Here is a 25,613-nt window from a genome sequence, read left to right on the forward strand (position 1 = left end):
CATATGTGCTAGACCCTAGACCACAAATCATTTCAGATTTTCACCCGTTCGCCTGGCAATTAAAAAACAATTTCCGGCAGATAGAGAAACGAGCAACACAAACACCATCAAGAAAAGAGGAGCCGAAATCAAATTAAAATCAAAATTAAAATTCGAAAAAGGGCAGCAAACGTTTTCGAGGAATACGAGAGATTACCGAAAGGTGGAGGGGAAATGTTTGATGGCCTAGGTAAATGTTTGAGGCCCTAAAACGAAATGAGGAATCTCTAAACAGAAGCGACCATAAGGAACAACAAGAATTACGGAAAGGGCAGATGTTTTCTTTTTCGAATTTTGGGGCAGCTGAGAAAAGCGGGAAGGAGGCAACGAAAACTGTTTGAACAGGTTTTGGGATATGTTGAATTAATTCTGGTAAATTGGGCATAGTTAGTAAAGGTTGAATATTTATAAACTGCATTCAATGGACGGCTGATAGCCCGAAGCAACTATGTTATTGGACAACTTGGTAAATAAAAATTGAGGAGTCAATTTCTAATGCACACGTGTGCAAGAATATCTACAGCTGGGCAGCACATTGACATCATAAATATATCATATACAAAAATCCGAGATAGTACTAGAAATCTTATAAAAATATTGGAGTACCATCCCCAATTTATATTATAAAATCTCATCTATATAATTTTAATTAAAAATCGTTAAGTTTCTAAGTGCCTGGAAAGAACCAACCTTTCATGGTGTATATATAACCATAACCGTATCTGGTTATTTATCATCTTTTTTTCGCCCGATACCGATACTCGGAAGTTTGCGCCTTCCTGAAAATAATGCAGGAGGCAAATATTTGGCAACCAGCTAAGATATATATAAAAAATGATGCTGACGATGGAGATGATTATGAAGAGTTCCTGGAAGGGCGTTCCTATACTGCCCCCTCCTCTTGGCGAACCCCTTCGTCCTCACCCCTTTTTTACCACTTTAAAACGAAGCGAAAAATTCCACAGGCAGATGTTTTGCCAGAGCAGCAAAAAACTTAATTACACTTTAGATTGGCACTTTAAAGCTGAGATTGAAGGCCGAAGCGGAGAGAAGGAAGAGAAGTATAAGAAGGAGATCTGCGGAAGGAAGGGGCCACCTCACTTTAAATATCTTTTAGGGAAGCAGCTGCTGTTGCCTTTTTATGAAGGGCAGCTACAACAAACGAAAAAACAGGTAAGAAAGCTGCAGCGGAAAGTGCAACTGCCTCAGATGTTGCTGCCGTCGCTGCAATGCTGCTGCCGTGCTGCATCATCAACGAATCTTAATAAACGCCGGCGACAACAGCAGCAACAACAATTTATGTTTGTCTCCTCCGCTGGCATTTTTTAACAATTTTTGTTGTTGTAGTTGGTCTCTCATTTTTTCTTTGGCCTGAACGTTTTTTAGGTCAACGAAATGCCAACAGATGAGGAAGAAGCAGCGGCAGCTGGAGAAGAAGACAGCGATGCGAGCAAACATAAATATAAAAAGAGAGTTGGGGGTTGAAGAAACGAAGAAGGGGCAGCTGGAAACAGGTAGGTAGAAGAGGAAGAGCCAACAAAAGTCAAGTCATGGACCATATTTGTAGGACACGGAAAAAAATTCAGATCCGTAACATATTTCCGAAGGTTGCGAGTGGTTCAAAGTACTAACGCTTCGCACATTTCCCTTTTAAAAGGGGAATGCTTAAACAGTATAATTAAATCTTTTTTCTTATAACCTACTTCCCTAACATCTTGCATCAATTGCAATGGCTTATGGGTAGAAGAGTCCCAGGTTCGAGTCTCAACCTAGTAATGTTTTTATTTTAATATTATTTTTTTAGCTAAAGATACCTGTTGTACTTTTTCTAATGTGATTTCTTTTACGGTATAATAGTAGTTAAAAAACTTTTAAATAAAATGTTAATTCCTCGTTATTCAACACTTTTTTCCCCGTGTAGTCTGTAGTTGAACCCACTGTTGTTGTGCTCAGAGCTCTTTTTTTGTCTGTAGCTCGTCTATAAATCTCTTGGAGAATAGAACTGAAAGCCAAGAGGCAAAGAAAGACCGAAAACGAGCGGGGAAGCGATAAAGTCATTTGCATAGTTCAACCACAGCAACAAAAACACCATTGAGGTACAAGAGCCGAGGAAGAAGCAGCATCATCTCCACACACCTACAACAAACAGAAGGAAAAAGGTAAAAGATCTGAAAGAAGGCCCAAAGAGCGCGATAACCTTTCGAAAATCAAATTAGAAGTTGGAAAAATAAAGAGGAAGCGGGCAACACAAAAGGCCAGCAACAATCAAATTTAATCAAAAACTGGGATAGTTCAAATTAGGGAACAAAATAAAGGGGAAGCTATATAAATAATGCCTGGAAAGGTAAATACAAGCTTTCTAGAGAAAGTAAAAGCACTGAAGATTATATAGCTACATTTTTTACATTGAATTTTGAGAAAGTTCGAACACTGATTTGTAAAGGGGATCATTTTATAACTTCTTGCAAATGCAAACGTTCATAAAGAAAACTTCTTAAAAACTTTCAAGAATACATTTTTAAGTCCCCTGAGCGGAAAATCTTCCAATTAAACCAAGTAGAAGCCCAGCAATTTTCCGCTTGGCGTTGCCCAACTTCAGGCATTCTCCCAAAAACTCATCCATCGATTAATCCATCATAATCATCTATAAGTCAGCCCGAGGCTCCTGCCTCCCACTCCACTTTTAATAGCCCGTTTCTAATTTGCTTCTGATGGGTATGCGGTTTTATTCGGTCTCTTCGTATTCCCCCATCAAAAAACATCAGAGAAGACGTCTGAAAGCCGTCACAACACATGGCAACCCATTGCCTCACTCAGCGTTATTATTTCTACACTTTTTGTATTTTTTCCGCATTTTTGGCTCTGTATTTTTTATGACGTTTCATCTTACACACACGAAAATAAAACCGAAAAATGCATAAGATGAGATAATATTTTATATTTTAATGCTGGAAGGAAATTTGAATTGTTTGAAGAGATGTTTTAAAATGGTCAAAAAGTTAACAAGTTTTATCTTTATTTTATTTAATGTATAGAATCCATTAGGCTTTGATGCAAGTTACCCAACCAAAATATATATTTAAAATCCCGTTTTGATATACACTGTACCATTTTTTTCAACCAATACAATACAATGCTGTTTTGATTCTCTTATGTCATATTTTCCTTTGAGTTGTGTTGAAGTTTCTTTGTCTAGGGCATTGAAATCTTCGCATTGGCCAAATAGTACCGATGTTTCTGTTATGGGGACAGCTGGCCTCTTTGTTTCGTTTGGGGGACAGGTTTTGAGCGATTACGAAACCGCCAGATAATAAGCCAATGTCTCAAATTTGATATTTACGGCTCACATCTACATATACTCCTCATATATGAAAACCAAACCGAGGAGCAGGTGTAACCGAAATCATCATTAACAAAAGAAGTCGAACGAGGCAACAGCGTAGGAAAGAAGAAAAAAGCCAAGAGACGCTTAAAGTTAATTAGTCGTTTCATGGGCTCCTCGAGATATTTTTGGTCATCGACTGGCTCTAATGGGAATTTTATAGAATTATGTAAATTCAGGCAATTCCGATTCTGACCTGCTGCTGATAGGCATTTGATGGGTCACAGAGACAAAGGGCAAACGAAGCAGATCCCCAGTGCGAGCCTAATGCTAATTGCGCCTTAGAGTCCCCAAAAGAAATGGAAATATAAATTTATAATTTATGGGAGAATTTAGGTAGAGGCAGCGACTTGCCCGGGGAATTAGTTACAAATTAGAAAATGATGTGGCCTGTCCTCCGCTGTCTCGTGTCCATCATTTTCCCACAAAAAATATGAAGAAAATGAAGTAGAAAAATAAACAGGGAAAAGCCAAGGAGGATCCTTGAGTGAGAGGCAGACACTTTGTTATGGCACCCAACAAATCCTTGGGCTACCTGGGATTTCCCCCCGATTTTCCCCAGCTTTTCCACCTTTTTCTTTCATTTCGGGGCCCCGGGCTTCATCTTGCTGCTTATCCTTGGCTCAGCATCCTTGTCGCTCCATTTGCGTTTAGATTTTCTCGCTTTCACTGCGCTCGCTTTTCACTTTTTCTGCTCGGTAATTGCGGTTAAAAGGGTATTCTCTTTTTCACCCGTAGACACATTTCGCAGGGAAGCTAGAAGTAAGTGTACTGTGCAGTAAGCCTTTCGAATTAAGTTGCTATACTATACTATAGGAATCACAGACTTAAAAGATGGTAAGATTATCTCTCACTCAAAATAATTTATATAAATATATCCTCTAATTTTTTCCGATAGATTGTTATATTGTATAAAAAATAGGTATTTCATATTCGGCTTATTACTTAATGCTCTAAATGCTTCCTGTTTTGGTCCTTGGCAAACCATCTGCACCTGCACCTGTGGGTGCACAGCAGGTGGGTTTCCACCACCGCCACCGCCGCCTTCTCGCACTTTTCCCGCTTTCCCCACAGCCTCTGCTCTAATTTCGCCTTTCCTTTAGATAAAGATAGAGGTATCGCCGCAGGCTTTTCTCGGCAATTTCCACGCGTGGCGTCCGCTCTTCCCCCTTTTTGTATGGCAGTTGTGTCTGCTGCATTTGCTTCTCGTGTGGCATCCTGGCAGGTCCTGCGGATCCTTTGCATTTAATAATTAAAACATCCGGGGCCAACACCAAAATGATTTAAAGTGCCAACGCCAAAACGGGGCTGGGCTAAAAAAGGGTTTTCCTTTCTCAGGACATCTTGGTCCTTGGTCCGTTTTCCCACCGGTTTTCCCGGCATTTTCCCCCCTTCTCCGCCGCTTAGTTTGTTGCCATTTTAACGCCTTTTTAATTATTTTTCACTTTGGCAAATGAAAATGGTGACAAAGAGAAATAGGGGTAGGGGGGTGTCCGGGAAAATAGCGGAAAATGAGTAAGGCAGAGGAGTTTGCTTACAGGGGCTATCCTTCGCAGTTTCCGCGTGTCCAGCTGCGCTTTTCGTAGCTTTCGCCGCTTTTCAACTGTCATCAGCTGCAGTTTTTCAGCGACAAAAGGGGCGAGCAAAACTTCAGTTAATTTCGGCTAAGTGCCACGCCCCTTTTCACGCCTCCCGGGCGACGGAGCCCCAGTTTCTCCACCCAGTCTTCCTCCCCTTCTACCCCTCTTTAACCTGTTATCCCGAGGTGTTTTTTAATATTTGAATGCACTCGTGTGACTCCCGCTCTCCGTCGCACACACGCACATGTGTAGTGTGCTTCCTCTTCCTGATTTTCCAACCCCCCCTCCCCGACGCCCATTCAACATCCCATTTTCCTCTTATTATGCATGACGCGCACGTGAAAAGCGAGAGAAAAGTTTTTTCCTTTCTTTGGCAGACAGGCACCCGTCACGCCCCCTTTTCGAACGCCCACCTGAACGAATTTCCCGGCTTGACACGGTTTTCCAGCACCCACGGCGTCTTAAAGGAGAAGCTGTATTAAATTTCAGACATATCCTAGCCATTTTAGTTGGTTTAATTAAATGTATCTAACTTTAAGAGAATTTGTGACTCATTAACAGCGACTTTAAGCAGAAAGTTTCTTTCTGGGGTTTCGCAATTTGGTGACTCACTCAAAAGCGGAAATGTCGGCTCGTTTGGTTTTATAATTATAAACTTTATTATTATTATGTGTGCCACATCTAGAGTTGGCCAAAAGGCGACTGACTAAGCCAGAAATTATTTTTGTTTGCTTTCAGTTTTTGTTGCTTTTCGGTAGCTTCTGTAAGTTTAACAAGCCGTTTGTTACGTTGAGTCAAGAGAAATTATTTTTTTGTTACATTTTATTACCAACGTCAAGATGACTAAGCCCCGAAATATAGATATATCATTCCTTGGAGGTTGGCTTTAATTATAAAATATTATTTAATTCACCACTAGCAACTGTTACTGAAGTTTTGATAATATTATTATTCACTTTATGTCATTTACCTTCTGAGGTTATTTCATTCAGAGCTTTAGGGTTGCAATTTGATAGACTGAAATCGAAATTCAATTTTTGTTTGCCGAAAGCCGAAATCGTATCTTCTGCTGTACTGGTTTTTTCTCAGTTTTATCTTGGGTCTTGGGTTTTTTATTTGTAAACTGTGCATCGTGATCGCTGTAATTGTGTTTGTGTGTCAATCTGCTGGCAGTTACTCACACGCCGAAAGAGAGGGCCAGATGGGGAGTGAAGGAGATGGCGGCACTGCACTTGCCACAAGATTAGAAAAGTAGGAAAAACTTTAGCAGCTTAGAAGGAAAATTCTACACAGCATTGTTGCATTGTTTGGGCGCTAGAAAAGATAGGAGCATCCAGAAAGAGAAAAAGACCTAATGACATTTGTGCACAATAAGAGGAAACATCTTGGGAAACAGAAGAAAAAGTAGTCAACAGATTTCTATCAACTTTGGCCCAGCGTTTTTATTTTCAGTCCACCTCTTTTTTTAGTGCGTGTGGGAAAACAACATTTAAAAGCATTTTCCTATCTTAAGCCAACAATGCAGGTGGAGTGAAATCTTTTGACAGATGCACTGCGCTAAAAAATCAAGATAGGGATAAAGGCTGGGGTAAAGACTGATAAGAAAGGCTATAAAGATAGAATCGAAAAATTTATGAAATTACGAAAGATAGAAAACTAATCTTATAAAATGTATGCCTAATAAATTGAAGTTTATCACATTTTTTGTTCCAAACTTCTGCTTAATAAATTCTGAGCCCACTCCTGATGGAAACACACACATAATACCAACCGAAAAAGGAAAAAAAGCACATAGGATAGGTGGAAACTGTTGCCAAAAAACCGAGGCAACTCCGCAAAAGTGTAAATTATCGAGTTTATGTGGCAAAAATGACAAGCGAGCGACCGAAAATCGCAACAAAAAATGGCATGTTAAAGGAAGATCGTCCTCCTGTTTTCCCCACTCAATTTTCGGGTGGCCAAAGCATTTTGTATGTCACATTTGTTTGGCCTGCTGTGAAAAGTGGGAAATGGGGGGCGTGGCACGAAAATTGGCAGTCACCAGAAACACAGCCACCGAAAAACAAAAAAAGTGCAGCAGCAGAAAGAAAATTTTACGCGACACGCATTCCGAAAAATGCAAAAATTGGGGCCGCAAAAAAAAAGAGTGAAAGGGCGAGAAAGGTGGGCGGCGAGTGCGGCGGAGGGGGCGTGGTCCTTGTGAAAATTCGCATGAAATTGTGGTTTTGTGTGTGGTCGGAGGTCTCATCAGGGGCTCCTCGAAAAAACCACCCACTTGGCTTCGAGAGAGCATCGAATGCTGGCAGTCATTTTGAAGGGGCATCCTTTCAGCCCACTTAACACCCAGCCGCCCAGCCGCCCAGCCGCCCAACCGCCCACTAAAACCCCCCTCAGCCCCGCGCCGAAGCGTACATGTGTCCATTGACAGCGACGATTTTTGCCATAATTATTATGATGATGCTTGGCATTTGGCAAACATGCAACGGAAGGCGGCAAGGGGGTCCAAAGGGGGGCCACGGCCCAACAAGGACACCGCGGAATGCCGACAGCCATGGCAGATGAGCCCTTTTATTGCCTGTACATTTGCGGTTAGGCGGTCGCCCAAAGGGGAAAACCCATGGGCGGGCATAGGAAAAGTTTCGGAAAATGGGGAGGGGTCGGTGCACCACCACGGGTCAATTGTTTATGCGCGAATTCGGCGCGAGTTGCAAAGCAGAGGAGAAAACAAGGCGGCTAATGGGGAAATGAGCGGAGTGCATTGCTTTTTCTGATTTACGAAACTGCTTTCGGGGGCCAAACTTCTGATTGAAACAGACGAAATTAAATGGAAAATTGAATTGGGTTTCTACGGATTTGGGGTTCCGATATAAGAAGAGGTATCTATAAGATTTATTTTTCAGTTTTTAAAATTATATAAAAGGGAAGACCCTGTCTAAGTGAAAGTAAAGAACCTGTTTTTCTTTACAAAGCAATTTATAATTTTATAAACGTATTTTGGGAACATTTTATCAGTTTGGTATTCTACAAATAATTATATAATCAACATAAATCTATAGTTAACAGTATTGTTTATATCTTTCCTTAAGCCATTATAAATATAACACATTTTCCTATGCGTATTTACTAATGTGGCTGCAAATTGATTCCTATTTCGCCAAACAATCAGCTAATGGCGAACTAGTTCTGGCAAAATAAAGTGCAGAGCAGAATTTCCGCTGCTTTAGCAAATTTGCAAATGTTTTGCCAAACGGCGGAGAGCGGGAAAACTCATTGCTGATTTTCCGAATGCAGCAGCATGGGGGAAAACTCACTGCATGCATCTGTTTTTGATTTGAAAGACGTCAAAGGGGAAATTCGGGGAGCGGGTCGGGCGGGTGGTGAAAAAGGAAAACCCGGAGAGGAGATCGTGTAAACTTCCAGGAACGAACGATAGCTGCGCTAATTATTGCGCATCATTGATTCGAGAGCTGCGAAGCTGGGTTAAAGGCGGTCGCCGGCGGTGGGTTAAGAGGGGGCTAAGAGGGGGCTAAGAGGGGCTAAGACTCACATCAATGAGGGCCACTGTGCTGGGATGAAACCGATAGCAAGCTGCGACTATCTCTTTCTGCAGCTCTCCTTTTGCAGCGTTTCAAATTTCGAAATTTGAGCTCGAAGATAGCTTGTTTTGAGGGGGCAAAAGGGGATTTCGGAGCGTTTTCAGGGGGGTTTCAGGGGGTATTTGTCATGAATGAAATGAGCTTTACGCATGTGACGAACGCGAGGAGATTGACGTCTGTCGCAGCCATTTACAAGGCTGCAGAGCGAAAAAAGAAACTAATTTTATTTTGCTTCGCTTTAATCTGATTTACTCCTCTTTTCCTCTTTTGGTTACACTTGATTAGGACTTATTTATGTTTTTTAGTTTTTCCTTTTTTCTGCCAATTACAATCACATTTGGAGCAGCTGCTGAAAGCTACTTGGTGAAAAGAGTGAACAACAGAGATGGAGCGACAACTTTTACTTTTTCGCTTTGGTAATAGTGAAATATTTTTAGTTGTTTACTTATTTCTGTGCTCCTATTCAGCTGTTTTAGCTGGCACTTTCTTTTTTCTGTGAAAATAATTCATAAATCTTGGAAGAGTATTGTTAATTAAGCCAAATGAAATGGAAAACTTACAACTATTGTCATAATAAAAACCTTTCACAAGGCCTTTTTCGCTTTTTATTTTAGTTTCGCATCATTCACTGGACTTACCTAAAACGAGATGAAAAAATAAATAATTAGTCAATGTTTGTGGGAAATCGGATCGGCTGAATTACTGTATCATTAATTAGTTTTGAAGCAAAAACTCTGATTTATATAAGAGTTAAAGGCGATCAATTGATTAGCTGAAAGCCGTTAAAATTATAAAATATTTAGTCATAGAAAAACGAATCTGTCGGACTGGTTGTTAAGCCAATAAAGAATGTAGCAAAAAATGTAAAAACATTTAAGCGCAATATCCTGAAAGCATTTAGCTTAACCTTTGAGATATTTATGTATTCCAGCATCATGAATTTCAGATTTATTCCTCTCGCTTTCGTACAAGATTCGTTCTGAATGTCAAGACTGAATGCATAATTATGATGTCGGCGCAATTATCTCTCGAGAATTAATCGATGTTTCTGCATAAATTATAATCACACACGTCCGAAGCAGATACTTTTCTCTGGCACAATCTTTGACTTGAGAATGGAGCCCACAGCAATTACGGAACTGTCTTTCATCCCCGGGAATTTTCGACCATAAAACACCAAAAACCAATTTACCAGCAATTTTTGCTCGATCTACGGGCGGCTGAGAGGAAGCTGAACTTTATAAATAGCCAGGAAAACAATGCAACAGGAAGGCGGGGGCGTGGAAGAGGGGAAAAGGGGGGAGTGTTGCACTTCCCATCCCTCTCCCACCCCCCCCCCCCCCCATGCGCCTTTCCTCTGTGGTGCATTCCTCAATCAATTTCGTCGGTTTCCTCTGGCGTCTCCTTCGTTTTCTTATTTACTTTGCATTAATTAAACATGCCCTGCCACCTACTCAGGGTCCCCGCCCCCCTTGGCAGCCCCCGTCTCATCAGCCGGGTGTAGATTTTTCAATTCCCCCTCTCGAGCACTGAGAAAATGTATTATTATTGCCTTTGTATCTTCATAAAACTGCATCATTTACAAAGTGTTCTCTAAAGGTTAAGCTTTGCATATATCTGACAGTCTAAAAAAATGGTATATCTACTTATCCTTTCCATCTATTTTATTATCATTATTATAAGTCTAACTCCCCATTTCTGCCAGTGCACCAGCAGCATCTGCGGCAATCTTCGGTTTATATTTAAATGTCTGTGGCAGAGACGCACGTGCAGCACTTCTTGCCTCTCCCTCGCGTCCTCTGCCCCCCTCTCTTTCGCCATTCGTCTCTGTCAAGTGGCAGTGCATCGTCCCCTCCCTGTCGCCCATGCCACCCCTCTCTGTCGCACCGACCGTGCCACATTGCAGTTTGTCATTGTAGCAATTTCAATGTTGCGCTTGTCAATTTTGCTGTTTCTCATCCCGCCCTCTCCCCTGCTGCCCAGCCCGTGAATCCCCCTGCTAATATAGCCACCCACCGCCCCTGCCACGCCCCTGGCCCCTCATGTGGCCGATGCTTTTTCCAGTTATTTTGCCACAGCAGCAGAAAAGCCACTTAAAGTAAGCGGCAGCAACACAAGTTGCATGTTGCAAGTTGCAGGCTGTCTTTTTTATTTTCAACTTTTTCATTCGAAGAAAAAAGGCGTCCTATAAATCTTAAAAAACGAAGATAGCCTGTATCTTTTAACAATTTTAAATAAATGTATTTGTTGTTTTTAGTACTGTTCGCTCAATAATTGGTAAATATACATAATCAAATTAATTTATTTATAATCTTTACGTTTTCTGCGGAGCTTTGTTAGCTCGTGACCAATGAATAATGCAGCCATTAAATAAAACCAACAAAATTCTGCCATTTGATAACATTTTATGAAAACCTTAAACAAACTGTGTATGCACTAACTCATTCATAATTCATTTTGTGACTCCAGATTGGCGATTCTTCTATCTAAAGCGTACACAAAAATAGCAGCGCTGGCAATTTAGATGGGATCTTGCCTACTCTACGAATAATTCTTCATTGCCGCATGGCAGCATTTATTTTGTGCCAACTTCCCCCTCATTTCCCGCTTTTTTGAGCCTCCACACAGACAATTTAATTTCAATGTCGCCGCAATTCAAAAAGAAATGCACCGAGGGGAAAAGCGGGAAAAGGCAGTGCTCTCTTTGTCGCTGTCGCAGCGAGTGCGGGAAATAAATAGTTTTGTTTTGACACTCTTAAGGCGGCGATGTCAGCGGCGCATCTCCGGCCCCTTTCTCCACTCAATTCTCCTGTCTTCTCTGTCCGGCCTTCCATCTGGAGCCCCCAGAATTTCCACCCCATCCTGCCCCAAAGTGTGCCCCGCTTTTAGAACGCCTGCATTTGACAAGTGGACTTAGCATTGGTGGCAATCCCCAAAAAATTAAAATGATATGCGAGCTTGCAATACTCTATTGGATAATATCCATAACATGTGGCATAAAATGGTATGGTAAAATATGTAAAGTGCAAAAAATATATAAATATTTTTTGACAGATCTTTCTCAAGTTTATTAAGATCCTATGTGTTTTATTATACCAAAATGGAGCAAAAGAAACTATTTTAAAAACATTTTTAAAATGCATTTTTTTTTTAAATTATACAAAGGTTTCTTAACTTTATAAACAATTCTCAAAAGTATTTAAGTTAAGATTAATGTACTAGTGTACCATATCATAAGACCCCTAAAAAGTGTATACTTGCTAAGCTGCTGGCCGGCAAGTGTTTTGGCCAGCTGCTGGAAGGCTTCTGCCACTTTTTGTTAGTTTTCTTTTCCCATTTTCTGTTTTTGCGGTTTATAGGCGTTATGATTGGGTGTGTTTTCCCACTTGTGTTCGTGTGGGCGTGGCTGGCGCAACAAGTTGACAATTTAGCCGGATTCCGTTTCCTCTTCGTCTGTTTTCCCAGTCTTCCGCCTTTTTTCGCTTGCTAATGAGTTTTTAAGTGTCACGGGGGGCGGAGGAGGAGGAAGAGAGTCTTCGGTCTTCGGTCTGCAGTCTTCCGTCGCCAGTCTCCAGTCTTCTGGTTCTGCTCGCAATGCTTCGGCGGCGATGAACATAAACTGACTAGGCGAAACCAGCAACAACTACCGTTTTCCCACTGATTCTTTGAGCCACTTCTTACAACATCTCTGTGTGTTCTCTTGGCTTATTTATTTCCCCGCTTGTGACACTCTTTTTACAGTTATAAATCACGCGCAAGTCACGTACAGTGTTCATTACCTTTGAAGATTACAGGCAGAAAGATACTGTTAAGACTGTAGTGGGCTATGAAGTGGGCCAACACATGCCCCCAGCCAATTGATTCGCAATTTAGTATGTGGTATGCACGCAGAATTACGTATTCTTATAAACACGAACTACTTTTATAATGAATAAATGAGCTGGTGTTTTTCCCTTTTAAATATACATTTTTTAGTACCCAATCTTTTTAATATATTCCCATATATTTATTCCCCATAATACTCCTTTGAGTGTATTACCTTAGTTTCGGAATGTTGAAACCACAATAAGAAGTGCCATCAAATCGAATTTACTTCCTGTGTAGCTGTCGATGGCTGGCCACATTTTCTCCAGGTGCTGCCCTTAATTTTCACACCTTTTCCCGCTTTTCTGCTTGGACAGCTGCACTCCCATACAGGTTCTCCCTGCGTGCTGTGTGCTGTAATAAACCCCATTTACACCGACAATTTTACGCTTTTGTTTATTGTTTGCTTTCTCTCCCGGAGTTCGGGTTCATTTCAAAATTTGTAACGAACAAGTCAGGCTGGGTAAGATACAGAAAAAACCCCAGAAGTGGGCCACATATAATTGGAAGGTGAGGCACGTCATCGCAACTGCTTAGAGCTCAGAGCCCCTTAAATATTTATACATTCCGCCAATAAACAATAGTCAGGCACACCAAGCATTGCAGTTTGTTTATTTATTATTTGGCTGGCTGCAAAGTGAAAAGTTCTCCGCTTTTTATTTGCCTCTGGTCGCTGGGGGCATAAAAAATCCACCAACAATGAATTAATTAGCATTCTAGTGTAGTATTTTTTACGCTTCGCTGTAAAAAAGCACAAATTAAAGCATTATAAAACCAGCAAATTGTGGCCAGTTCTTTTGTGGCCAACATCTTGCCAATTTGCCAGAAACACACTTGTATGACTGCTGAATTTTTGGTAAATTAATAACACATAATTTTATTTTTAAATTGAGCAGAACGACTTTAAATTAAAATTTAACCCACATTTGTAGCCATTTGAATTATTCGATTTTAAATGCTTTCAGCCTTTTATTTGCCTCAATAAGGCCTTGAACGCGCCTCGAACGATTATTAAATATTCACGCAAATCCTTAAAGCTTTTGGCAATTACACTCTGCATAAAAAATGCACATAATTTTTTGGCTTTGCCCAGCTTGAATTTGTGCGAGAATAAAAAATAAAGATTCGAACACCGTAAGGGGAATTTGTGTGAATTATTTCCAAATATTTTCTTTGCGCCATTTTCAGCTCGCATAATTGAATTATTCTCTGTGCCCGGATCAAGAACCGAATGCACTTTCCATCCATAAATTCGTAGTTCTAATTAAACAAGCAGACTAAACACGCATTATTGGTAAATAAAAACGAATAGAATATCCCAGTTACATGTTTAATTTATAAATAATTTGCCAGCGAACAAGCGAACTTTTATCTTTGCAAATAAATAAATTAATTTGCTTATGTCTGGCATTAAAAAGGCTAAAGTGTCTTTTGCAAAGTCAATTCATTGAAATTTATCTGGTCTATTAAATATTTATGTAAACATTGACAAACACAGCCAAAATGGGCGGGCAGGGTGCAGTTGAAGGGCATTCGCAGACTCTGACAAACGCATCAAATTGTGCAAAATTAATTAAAACGCATTTCATTTATGAAATTTATCAGGGGCCGTGCTTTCGTGGCAAAACACACAAGATAAATACCCTACAAAATAATTGTACATTTATCTACTTTTTTATACACCATTTCCTGTATAATTTAAAGTATTTTATAGGCGAATATTTTGTAAAGGCTTTAGTTATCCACGTTTTCCAAGTAATACACTGCTGAACATAAAGAAACCTCAGAACTTGAATACCCTCTCAAAACAGGAATTAAAATCAGGTGCTACTGCCGGTGAAGCCGCACCACCTTCACAGATGACAAATTAATTTATATTTAATAAGCTTTGCCGCAAAAAAACGGTGTAATGCTGGAAGGCAAGTTTTATTTTTTAATTTAGTGCCACATCTTTTTGATATTTTTTACGCGTGTGTAATCAATTTTCAATTATGTGCAAAATTAATGGCGAACGTTTTGGTGGCATGTTTGTTAATCAGGCTCTCCCGCCGCCACTTTCAATCCCCCTCGCTATCGTAAACTGACTTTTGATTGATTTTGTGGCACTATTAAAGCGTATTTGGGCCGGAATGTCTTTGGGCACGCAACAGCGATTTTGTTGAACCCTCGCCGTCCTTGGAGTGTTAGGGATTATGCTGGTTAGCAAGCCGAGGCACCCTCCACCAAAGCCCACCCACAAAATCACCCGACCAGCTTTCTACTTGGAAAAGCAGCGGCAGACAAAGACATATTCCCCGAATAGATGGAAATCAAAGGACAAAACACACAGACAGGAAAATGCGGGGGGAAACGGGAGGGGACCCAACATATCGATGACTGCCAAAGCAGGGTGTTTAAATAGCAGGTTTAAGGGTATTTTCCTCGCCCCCACACCCCAAACATTTCCCTAATGGCAATTGACATAATTACGCAAAGTAGTTCCTCTCCATTTCCCAGGCTTTAACCCAAGGTAGGCGAAAAGTTTTTCAACTTAGATTAGACCTGCCCTGCCCCACGCTTACCTTCAATTTGGCCCACCCTAAAATGGAAATTAGGCTTTAAAATTGCCCTGGAGGCGTCTTTAAAATTTATTGCTGCCTTTGCTGAACTGAAAGTCCCCTCGCCAAGCCATTGCCAAATTTATTCAGCCTACTAGAACATTTTCCAGGCGTTTTCAGGGGCTGTGCACTTGCGAAAAGTATGTTTAAATTGTTTAAAATAACGATGAAAATTTTAAAGTACGAAAATGTTTAAAATAATGAGGACAGTGCTCAAGTACATTTTAATTTTTTTAACAAAGACTTTAAAAAATTGTTTCTCCTAATAATTTCCAGTGTTTTTTGCCGCCTTGAGGTAAGTGTAATGAAAATTACTTAAACAGAAAAAAGAAGGCCAGAAAATACAGCCTAGAACTTCTAAGCAGAGTCAGGCCTGCTTTTCCGGCCCGAGGGAAAAATGTTTGCCGGCCCGAGTAGCGGCGGAAAAATCAGGAAAAAGCGGGGTTATAGTGAGGAGTCAGAAAAGAAACTGTTTGACTTCACTTTTCTGTTTGTTTGTCCTTGAATTTAGCTTTCTATAGCCGCAGAAGCGAACCCAACTCCCCCAAAGTTATTATTACAAGCACATTTTCATTGCCAGACAAAGAAGGGGAAAATTCGGAGGGGGAAATGAGGGCGAAGGGCGAAGACCAAGTCAAATTGGCGCCGAAAAAATGTTTCGCATACATTTACACTGGGAATTGATTTTTCCTCGCCCGCCCTTTCGGGTTGTCAATTGAATTCGTGGCGTTTTATTTGCTTTCCCCATATTATTTCTGTTTTTTCTGGTATTAAATTTTTGAAAGAAGCCGACACTCAAGCAGCCATCATTTGTCAGCGTCCTTTCCACTTTTGGCAGGTGATTAGCGAGTAGAATAAATATTTAAAGCTTTCCCCCAGGATTTCGGGGGGTGAAAAATATTTTCCAAATTAAATGTGAACGAGCGAATAATGAGAAGTACATACGAAATTGGATATTTGATCTAAATACATAAAATGGACACGCAAGCTGGGCAATACATAAATCCATTATAATAATTGTTTACTTTTTAGCCTAGATAAATTACACAATAATGGTAAAATTAATTGAGGAGGTAAATGCCACTTGATTTATCCCCTGTCTAATTGCCATCTAAGTCTGCGTTGTACGTTCGTTGGCGTCGTGAACATAAATTGAAATTTGATCCGGCCCATAACTTACATTAATCATTTTGATCTTTAAACCCGGCTTAACAACAATTATTTAACGCACTCATAATTCATGTTTAATTTATTGGGGCAACTTTTCTCCACCCATTTCGCTCTTCTTATTGTTCTTGCGCGTCTTGCGGATTAATTTAACCCCCGAGTTGAACCCTCTCCACCCGCTGGTTAGGGAAACTTTAAAGTTTTTAATTAAAAGCACATTGCTCTGCATTTCCATTTATAATTCAAAAATTATCAAGCGAAAGAGGCGGGGAGCGGGAGGAGCGGGAGGAGCTGGGTTTTTATCCCATTCATAGACTTTTATTGCCATTTCATGCGCTTCAATGAAACTCAATAAAAACACACACTTTTTGCAGCCCCCGTTGAAACCGAAAGGCCATAGAAAAAGTTTAATATACAAATTTAAAAATAAATCGAGCCGGGCAGGGAGGATCCGGAGAGTGCAGTGGGTGTTATATAATAAATGCAGACGACAAACAATGGATAGAAAAAATATTGGCGAAATGATTAAAAATGGAAATAAGAAAATGCAATTTTTTACACTTTTCCCGCAGGTTTTTTGCCACCACCTCCATTTCTCATTTTTTTTGCCATTTTCCGTTTGTGTTTTCTGTTTGATTCCGTAGTGAAATCAATTTTGTGCAATGCATAAAAATAAAAGTATTGCGAGTGCAAAGTGAAATTAATAAAAAACACTTTTGGGGGTTGCCTGATCGATTCGCTTTGGGGTTGAAAATTTGTATTCCACCTCCTTTTTTTAATATCCAGTTTAAGAATTTATTATTGCTGAAATATTTTCATCGGGTCTTAATTTCTGTCGGCCAAATGAGCATTACGAGGGGTGTTTTTGCGGATGACAGTCGGCAGCCGGATTTCAAATGGGTTTTCTACACTTGAGACACGAAATTAAAACTTCGACTGTGGCCAAAGACAAAAACCCTTAAAGCACAGCCACCCTTAGACAATCCTACCCCGCTTCCTCTCGATTGAGCAAATGAAATGGAATGTTTGATTAGAAAAATGTTTTGCATAGCGTAAAATGTTATATTCCCTTTGCCATTCGGGATGGGCGTGTCAAAAGGGGGTCGGGGGAGGGGGTTTTAACCCCCGTGTGACGACTTAAATGTTGGAAACGAAATGCGTTTCTCGAAAAAAGGTTTTCACAGTTCGTTTTGTGTAATTTCTACAATGTTGCCTTGCATTCTTCTCAGACAGAGAATCCCCTTTAACCCCCTTAACCCCCTACTGCCCCCTTTCCCGCTCAGACAGATGCACAACCCTAAAAAGCGAAATGATATGCTTGAGAAACCCGGCAAAAGTAACAAAAGCATGGGATTGGATTGGATTGAACCAAGGGGGATTGCATTTTGTATTCTGTTTTTCGGGGGGTGGAGGTGGAGTGGGTTAAGGGATGCACTGATTTCGGTGTCTTCAATTTTCCAGCACGGGGTTGCAGCCCACGGGGAAAACTTTACACGTTTTCCACCGCCTTTGTTGTTCTTTTCCCTGCTCGACTGCGATTCGAACAAATTCGAGTGCTAAACGATCATTATGTGGCTTTAACCAGACGAGGGGTTGCAGAGGGTTTGGGTTTCGTGCCTTGAGGGTTAAGGTTTGTGACTGCGAAATTGAAACATTTGGATGAGGTCTAATTAATCTATTTATTCGGCGATTGTGCGTTTCAAAGGGATTTTTAGAATAATATTATTATGCCGTTTTGCAAGGCAGACAAGGGAGTGTTTAAAAATATTTATAGTTCAATTTGGTTTGGGGGAATTATATTTTCTATGTTGATTTGTTTTTCCCAGTGCTGAAGAATGCTTTCTTTAATTTGTACAGTATCTAACAAATCTCAAGAGTTCCGTAGATGAACCCTCTTCACTTGAGCTCATCCCAGTTGATCTAGACTTGACCAACTTCTCCTCAGATACATAGATACTCCGCCCTCTCAGAAAAAACCTACTTCAACCTGAGCCCAACTCTTCCTTAACCCCTTAAGGCCCACGGCCACTTAACCCGTTAACTCCAATCAGGGAAAAAACCAGTGGCGAAAAACAGTCGGCCATAAATTTATCAGCGAAACATGAAACGTGCGACTGGCCGGCAAAAAAAGATACTCAGATACGTTTGTTCAGTTTGAGATACTCCGCAAGCGATACCCAAAGCAGATACAGATACAGATACGGCTCCCGATTCAGATGCAGATAAAGATACATGCAAAAGCAATCAGAGGATTGACCACAACGATTTTTGACATGTTACGCATACAAATTAGAGCAGACTGCCCCCTCATTTTTTCCGATTTTTTCCCTTGGCTCATTTGAAAGCGAACTGGCAGAAAGCAATCCGCAATAAAGAAGCCAACAAAAGGCAGAAGGGAGAACCCAAAGCAGAAATCGCAAACAGAAGCCAAAGAAAAGCTGAAGCAGTTAAAGAAAGAATTATATGTATAAATAAAAACAGCATGGCAAAAAGAAGCGAGTGGAAAAGTGCTGAAAGGGTAGCAATAGGTATCGCAAAGTCTGAAAAAATAAACAAAAACCCACAAAGTGTGGGCGAATCCAAAATGCTCTTCAGGAGGCAGCAATCTTCTTTGGGAATTTATAAATAATTGTGTATTTGTTGATGAAGGAAATAAGAAATGTGTAACAAAGATTGAGTAAGCACTGGGAACAAGTGGCTTTCAAAATAAATCAGATGAACAATTTGGAAGCACTTATAAATATATTTAAATAATAAAAGTAAGGTGGATTTATTTGTTTTAAATAATAATAATATATTAAATATATAATATTAACTATTTAAATTCAAATGCAGATGCTAAGCACGCACAAGGAGCTTTAAAAAGAGAGTACATTAAAATCTTTTCAAACTGAAGATTTGTTTGGAATTAGGAACATTTATATCTAGAGGTAGTGAAGCTTATCCAAAGGATTGCAATTACGAAAGAATTCCATCTCATCAGAATATTCGCAGAGAAATCCATCAGAAGTGGCCAAAAACTATTGGCGTCATCAAGTACCCACAACACAATCCATGCTAATGATCCGAGATGTCTCGAAGTCGAATTCCCCGACCCCAGTCCACTTCCAAACTCCGGTAGCCAACGCAATTAGCAAAAGGTGGGACAGGTGAGGGGACTGTCAGGTGGGGTTCGCCGCTTACTCAGGCGTGACAATCGCTGCCGAGTTGGTCAAGACATGCCATCACGTCGAGCGCTTTTCCAGCGCCTTTAATCGCATTCGGAATGCAAAAATTAAAGACAAAAAACGCAAAAGGTAAAAACATTATGGCAAATCAATTAATATTCAAAAGCTGTTGAGTCAGTGGCTTCTAGTAGACCTGCAGCAGATGGAATGCGAAATAAAATTAAAGCGAGCCAGAGATTAATCAACATTAATTGATATTCAAAAGCGGCGTTCTATCAACGCCTCATGCAAATATTTATAGAAATTAATTTCTGCACGTCAAAGCGGGGAAATATAAATTGGCTTGGTGTGACAAAAACTGTAAAAATCATTGACATGCGATAAAAACGGCCAAACGGCCAAGCAAAAGCGACGCACAAGACTTTAGAAAAATATTTATTTTCTGCAAGTGCTGGTGAAAATTTTTCTGTAACCAAAACCAATGACGAGGTCGTTTGGCGGGCTAAACAAAGCAGGGAAAAACGAGCTGGCTTCGTCATCAGTCAGCAAATGCTATTGAATTTTTATCATTTTATTTACTACTTTATTGTGTCCGCACACCATTTCAATGCCGAGGAATTCTGGCTGCATTTCGGCTGTGAATGGAAGTTGTTTAAACAGCTGCGAGTTTAAATCCGCCACCCACCTCAAAGGGGGGAGAACGAAAAAACAACGAGTGCATAAACATGACTACAGATACACGGACCGGCAGATATAAATTCCCCGCTTGCGAGTTATGAATTCCATATGCCAAAGCATGGCAAACAAAACTTTGGGGCATTTGGAGAGGGGCAACAGCTGTATCGGACTCCCTTTAAAATAAACCAACCTTAAATATTATATTCACCCCCAAAGTTATTTCATTTTAAGTAGTTGTTAGGTACAGATAAATGTGCCTTTATTTTTTATTGATTGCTCTGCTTTCTTTGTCACATAATTCGATAAATTCACCAATAGTTTCCAGCAATGCTTTTCTTTTCTTTTGTTTATTTAACCCTACCTTTGCACATCAATATTTCCACAACAGAAATTCCAGCCAACTAAACCAATTTATTGTATCCGAAATCCCCTTTGTGCCCGACGCCCCTGGCCGTCGCCTTTCCACTTTTCCGTGCCATCCAACTTTGATTTCGCAAATGCAAATTGTGAATGTATATGCATGCATCCTCTGCAGGAAAAGTGCTTCTCATTTCCACTGCATCTGTTGCTAACCTCCGCTCCACCTGTCTCCCCCTGCACACCTCCACCCCTCTCGCTGCCCCTTTTTGGGGCAACACATTTCCGCACACGTCGCCGAATTTCGCACGTAAAAAATGTTTGAAACAAACAAAATATTTGTTTAATTTATTTTAATTTCAGAGTTGCAGCAGTGGCAGATATTTTTTGGGCAGCTGAAAAGGAGGTAAGCCGTGTGTGCGGCAAAGGAAAAAGCAGGGACAATAACAACTCCGGAAAAGTGAGAAAAACTAAGCCACAATCATAATTCACGCGCTAAAAACAGCAGCAGAAGAGCGGGAAAGCGGGAAAGCGGGGAAAGCGGGGAAAGCGGGGAAAACGGGGGTGGGGTGCTCCAGGAGTTTTAGCTGCGCAGGCACTTGGAAAAGCCAGGAAATGAAATGAATGTGGAAAAACTCAAAGGCTCGGAAAACCCGAGGGGAAAGGGCGACAGTTAGCAGGTAGACAGCGAAAATAAAAACCAGAGGCAGAGGAAAGAAACGGAAAAACCCAAGAAAACGCACACAAATTGTTGCAAACAGCCTCTCGAGCACTTCTTAAGCAATATCCTGCGTTTCTCCTTGAGCATTTCATTGCACACACAGGATATTCCGAGGAACTCGGCTAAATTGGAAGGCCCTTCAAGGATCAACAGGAAAATGTCGGAAAAATTAGGGAGAGGGGGAAAAACAACATAAGTGCTGGCTAAAATAAACTATGGAGATGCGCTTTGGAAAATGGAGATTTTGGAATTTACAGATAGATAAAGTAGTTTAGGATACTTAGGATATCTGGATAACCCAGTACTTAATGTATTCTGAATTTCTAAATACTAAATGATAATTTCTTTTATTTGACTTCATCTTGTAGTTTGTTTGCCAAGAGGTCTAGCTTTTCGTTGCTAATCTTTTAATGTGTTTTTAATGTCTGATCCCTCGACCCCTGGAAGTATTCCCCCCGACCGCAGTCGTCGAACCTAATAATGCCCCCGAGTTGAGCAATTCGCCAGAAGCCTGGGGCCAAGAAACCTCCGAGAGTTCATTGATTTCTGATTCTGGCCACTTTCTGCCGGCCCAAGTCGGAGGCGTTGACAGCTAAGCTGCGAAGTCGACTTTTACGAGTAGTTCCTATGAAGGCGCTAGAAAACGCGTGTCAAAGGCCCAATTAAGACGTCAAATCAACACGTTTTATTTATTAAATGATTACACACAGAACACAAAGAGGAAAACGCGCGAGGCGCCATAAAGTTAATGGGGCCATGTATCTTTAGAGGGGGCAAAACTCGGAGGGTCTCCAGACCCAAACTAATCGCTGACAAATTAAAAAAGGAGTTGCTCCCCTTCCGAGCTCCCTTAACCGATTTGCCCGATTGAGTGGATATAACTCACATTTAAATTTAGCCCAGCCCCTGGCTGATGTTCCACGGGGTTCTTTAAGTATTAAAAAGCATTTTGTAAGCAAAGTATTATACGTGAGGAGGGGAAAACTTTGTCGAAGCGTGCCAAACTAAAGTTTTCTTATATCCCTCTATGTCCCCTGATTTCCACCTCCTTCTTGCGCCACTTTTCTGGGACAGTGAATATTCTTGATTAACATAAGTAGCTCCATACTGATACGGAAATTATGGATGCTGGAATCCATAAGTAACGAATAGTTAAGACTCAATTCATGGTTGGCGAAATCCTCACTGAGTTGCATTGTAATCATGGACGTTGGCAGGGTTGCATTGAAAATATCGGAGTTATCGAAAATATAATACTTTATCGATTTATTGTTAAAAAGCGATCTTTGGATACGATCTGACGATACGATATTTTCGATACATAATTATTTTTAAATTTTTAGCGGTTTGAAAATGTCCCTCCTAGTAGCTAGTTTTCCTTATGGAGTATTGACTGTACTCTAAGCCCAGATTCAATATCGAGAGCTCTAACAGTAAATGCTGCCAATTGACAGGATCCGAAGTGAGCGGCGGAGACAGTGAGGGGGGTGTGGAAAATCGGGCGGAATCGGGGAGGCTAGAGAGCAGACAAAAAACTTTATGCTGACGTCAAGCTGCAACAACAAAGATCAACAAAAAACTAAAGTGACGTCGCAAGGTGACAACAGCAAAGGCGACATTGGAAAAACGGGGTGGGGAAAAGCCAGGGGAAAATTGTCGGGGAAAAGGGGAGCTGTCATAAACAGGGGATGTCAAAGGAGGAGCCGAAAGTTTTAATTGATTTGTGATATGCGTGTGCCAGAAACAAGGGAGAAGCCAGGGAAAGATTAGAAAGTACCAAGTAAGTGGAATAATAAGGTCGAAAAAAGGTTGTTGATAAGGGATACCTCATAGATACCGCTGGAGCGGTCCAGCTGAATATATATATTTAAATATATTTGTTATTAAATTCTGGAATTTCATGAGATACTCTTAGGCCTACTATAATCTTTTGCATTGATATGGGAGTCCTCTTAGATACTACTGTTCAAGACCTCTTCGAATATGTTGAAATATATTTGTTATTAAATCCTGGAATTTCATGAGATACTCTTTAACCCACTATAATCTCTAGCCCCACCTTACAAAATTTTTAAGAATTGCATTCCTCAAGGATACGGTTCAAGACCTCTCCGAAGGTATGTTGAAATATATCTATTATTAAGTCCTGGAACTTCATGAGATAGTCTTTAACCCACCATAATCCTAGCCGCCTTATCAAAATTTTTGGGAATGGCAAACAACGCAATTAAAAATCTTGGTCGAAAAAATGTTCAAATATTATATTATAAAACAGGCAGCCTGGGATAATCGCTGCCCTTCTTATCAGCAATAAACAAAGTTAATTAACTTACCGATAAGAAGAGAGTTCCAAACATTTCTCGCACTCCTGCTATCGACCTTTGCAGCTTTTCGTCTCATTTTGCGGATGTTTTGTATGTATTTTTTATGTTTCAGCTGTTTTTTGGGTGGGTTTATTGGCTATTTCCGATTTCCCTTAGCAAAAGTAAGTTTTGCAGCTCTGTTTCTTCGGATCCACAGCTTTTTAGCTGCTGCAGTTGTCGATGCAACGCTCCATTGCGTTGGTCAGTGTTTTTGTTTGTTATTGGCGGACGTATTATTTATTATTTATTGCACACGAAACTTTTAATGGGTATCCGGAAACGAAGAAGAACAACTGAAAAGGGTTAAGAGCGGTGATGTGGGTTAAAACCTTATTTTGAGAGACATATTTCCTGCATGAACATGGGTTAAAACCAGCGGTCGGCACGGAACGCAATAACAGTACGCTGTCCGAGTGCCGGCAGAGGCTGGGAAGAGCTGTTCCCTGCGCACGATCAGCGCGGTGGTGCCGATCGCAGGTTCGAAACCAAGTGGTGTATCCAATAGTTTGTTGTTTTTCGAGTGTTTCAGACTTTCTTTGGGTTTTGGTGGGTTTGGAAATATTTCTAAAATCGTTTTGGATTTTCTGGCTTAAGATCCTTTTGTTTAACACTAATTTGCTGTACTTTTTTGTAGTTTGAATTTTTTGAAATTTTTAGTTTGTTTTTTCTTTGATCGGGCTTTTCTTAGCTGTTCCTTTTTCTCACTTTTATCGTTATCTTCGCTTCACCTTTCCGCCTCTCCTTTTTTCACAGTTATAACTGCATTTATGCTTCACACTCTTTCGTAGTTGTTGTTTTGAGTTGCAACATGTTTTTACTGCCTTTGTTGTTGTACCTTGGCGCAGGTAAGAAAATCACTTAAGAGGTTTCCAAGAAACACACACAAAGCCACGTTGAAACACACACACACACGTTGGAAGGCAAAACCTGTTTCCAGGTAAATCGGCGAAGGTGTGCGAGTGCGAGGGGGAAAGAGCGATCGCAACAGATCGCGGATGGAAAAGAGAGGGAGAGAGAGATGACGCAGATGCTGCGTTTTTCTTATTTATTCCAGCCTCTCTTCAACCTTTTCTTAGGGTTTTAACTGTTGTTTGCCTAAAAAATACTTTTGAATGTTGTTTATATTTCTTTTAGTGTATCCATTGTTTTAGCTGGCTTGGTTTTAGTTTAAAAGGCACTTTTTTGAATACCGTTCTGCCACACTTTTTAAATACAAATTTATTAAATTGTATACCTTAAATATAATATTTCTTGGTGGTTTTTGGGCCAGTATTGCGATATTTTTATTACTGCTGCTCGCGCACACGCGAAAGTCGGAAAGGCGGCGAAAAACGCGACGCGACTCACTTTTTCACGCGTCTCACTTTTTCACGAAGCGTTCGACATGGAAATTCAAACGAAATTGGACTCAGAAACCAGCCGCGCTGCTTGGGACGCGCCATTCGCTGGAGAGGACGGCGCAAGAGAGCGCCAGTGTGCGCTGGCAGCGCTAACAGCCGAAGAGAGCGCCGGCCATACATGTTGCGCCTCGCTGCCTCCGCAAAGTCGACTTTGGCGAGAGCGCCGAACAGCGCTGTCGGCCCAAACGGCTTGATTTTGCATCGCTAACAGGCTGCCCACAGGCCCGGTTCGAACGGATTATGGGTTAGGTTCGAGTTCGAGCTCGAAGCTGCCACTTGGTGTTCTTCGACTCTCTTAAGCGTTTCTCTTTGCCCCTAACAGATAACATTTTACTTGACAAAAACAAAGAACTTCTGTAACGAACACGCTATCTACATTTCCGACCGGCACCGTGTTATGAGCTAACATATGTAGTATTACACATGATTTATAAACTTAAGTTTTTTAGTTAGCCACAACAATATTAACCCAGGCAGAGTTCGCCTTCTTTTATTTTAATCGCCTAAAAAAATAATTTTAAATTACAATTTAAAGTTGCTGATCCTCTGACACACCACCAACTTCTAAACAAGTTAGTAGATGTAAGCTTCCAACAGTACAAAGACCTATTTTTAGCCAACTTCTAGCTTGGGCACAGTATTTGATTTTTTTTGAATTTATTTTAAGTTATGAAAAATAAATAATTTAATTTTAAATTATTT

The 25,613-nt window shown here is 40.6% G+C and overlaps 1 protein-coding gene across 1 annotated transcript in view; it reads right to left on the bottom strand.

The window, feature by feature from the left end:
* LOC108029071 (hemicentin-1) overlaps positions 1-24,924 on the bottom strand; it is an 85,630-nt gene extending 60,706 nt beyond the window's left edge. Inside the window, exons 1-2 of the mRNA XM_017101143.3 lie at positions 24,746-24,924; positions 23,482-23,804 (exon numbers count right to left, since the gene is read on the bottom strand). Coding sequence (XP_016956632.1) covers positions 23,482-23,548 — 67 coding nt within the window. The 5' untranslated portion in view covers positions 23,549-23,804; positions 24,746-24,924. The remainder of the gene's footprint in view (positions 1-23,481; positions 23,805-24,745) is intronic.
* Positions 24,925-25,613: the final 689 nt, after the last annotated feature.

The sequence above is a fragment of the Drosophila biarmipes genome, chromosome 2L, assembly GCF_025231255.1.
Source record: "Drosophila biarmipes strain raj3 chromosome 2L, RU_DBia_V1.1, whole genome shotgun sequence".
NCBI classification, from domain to species: domain Eukaryota; kingdom Metazoa; phylum Arthropoda; class Insecta; order Diptera; family Drosophilidae; genus Drosophila; species Drosophila biarmipes.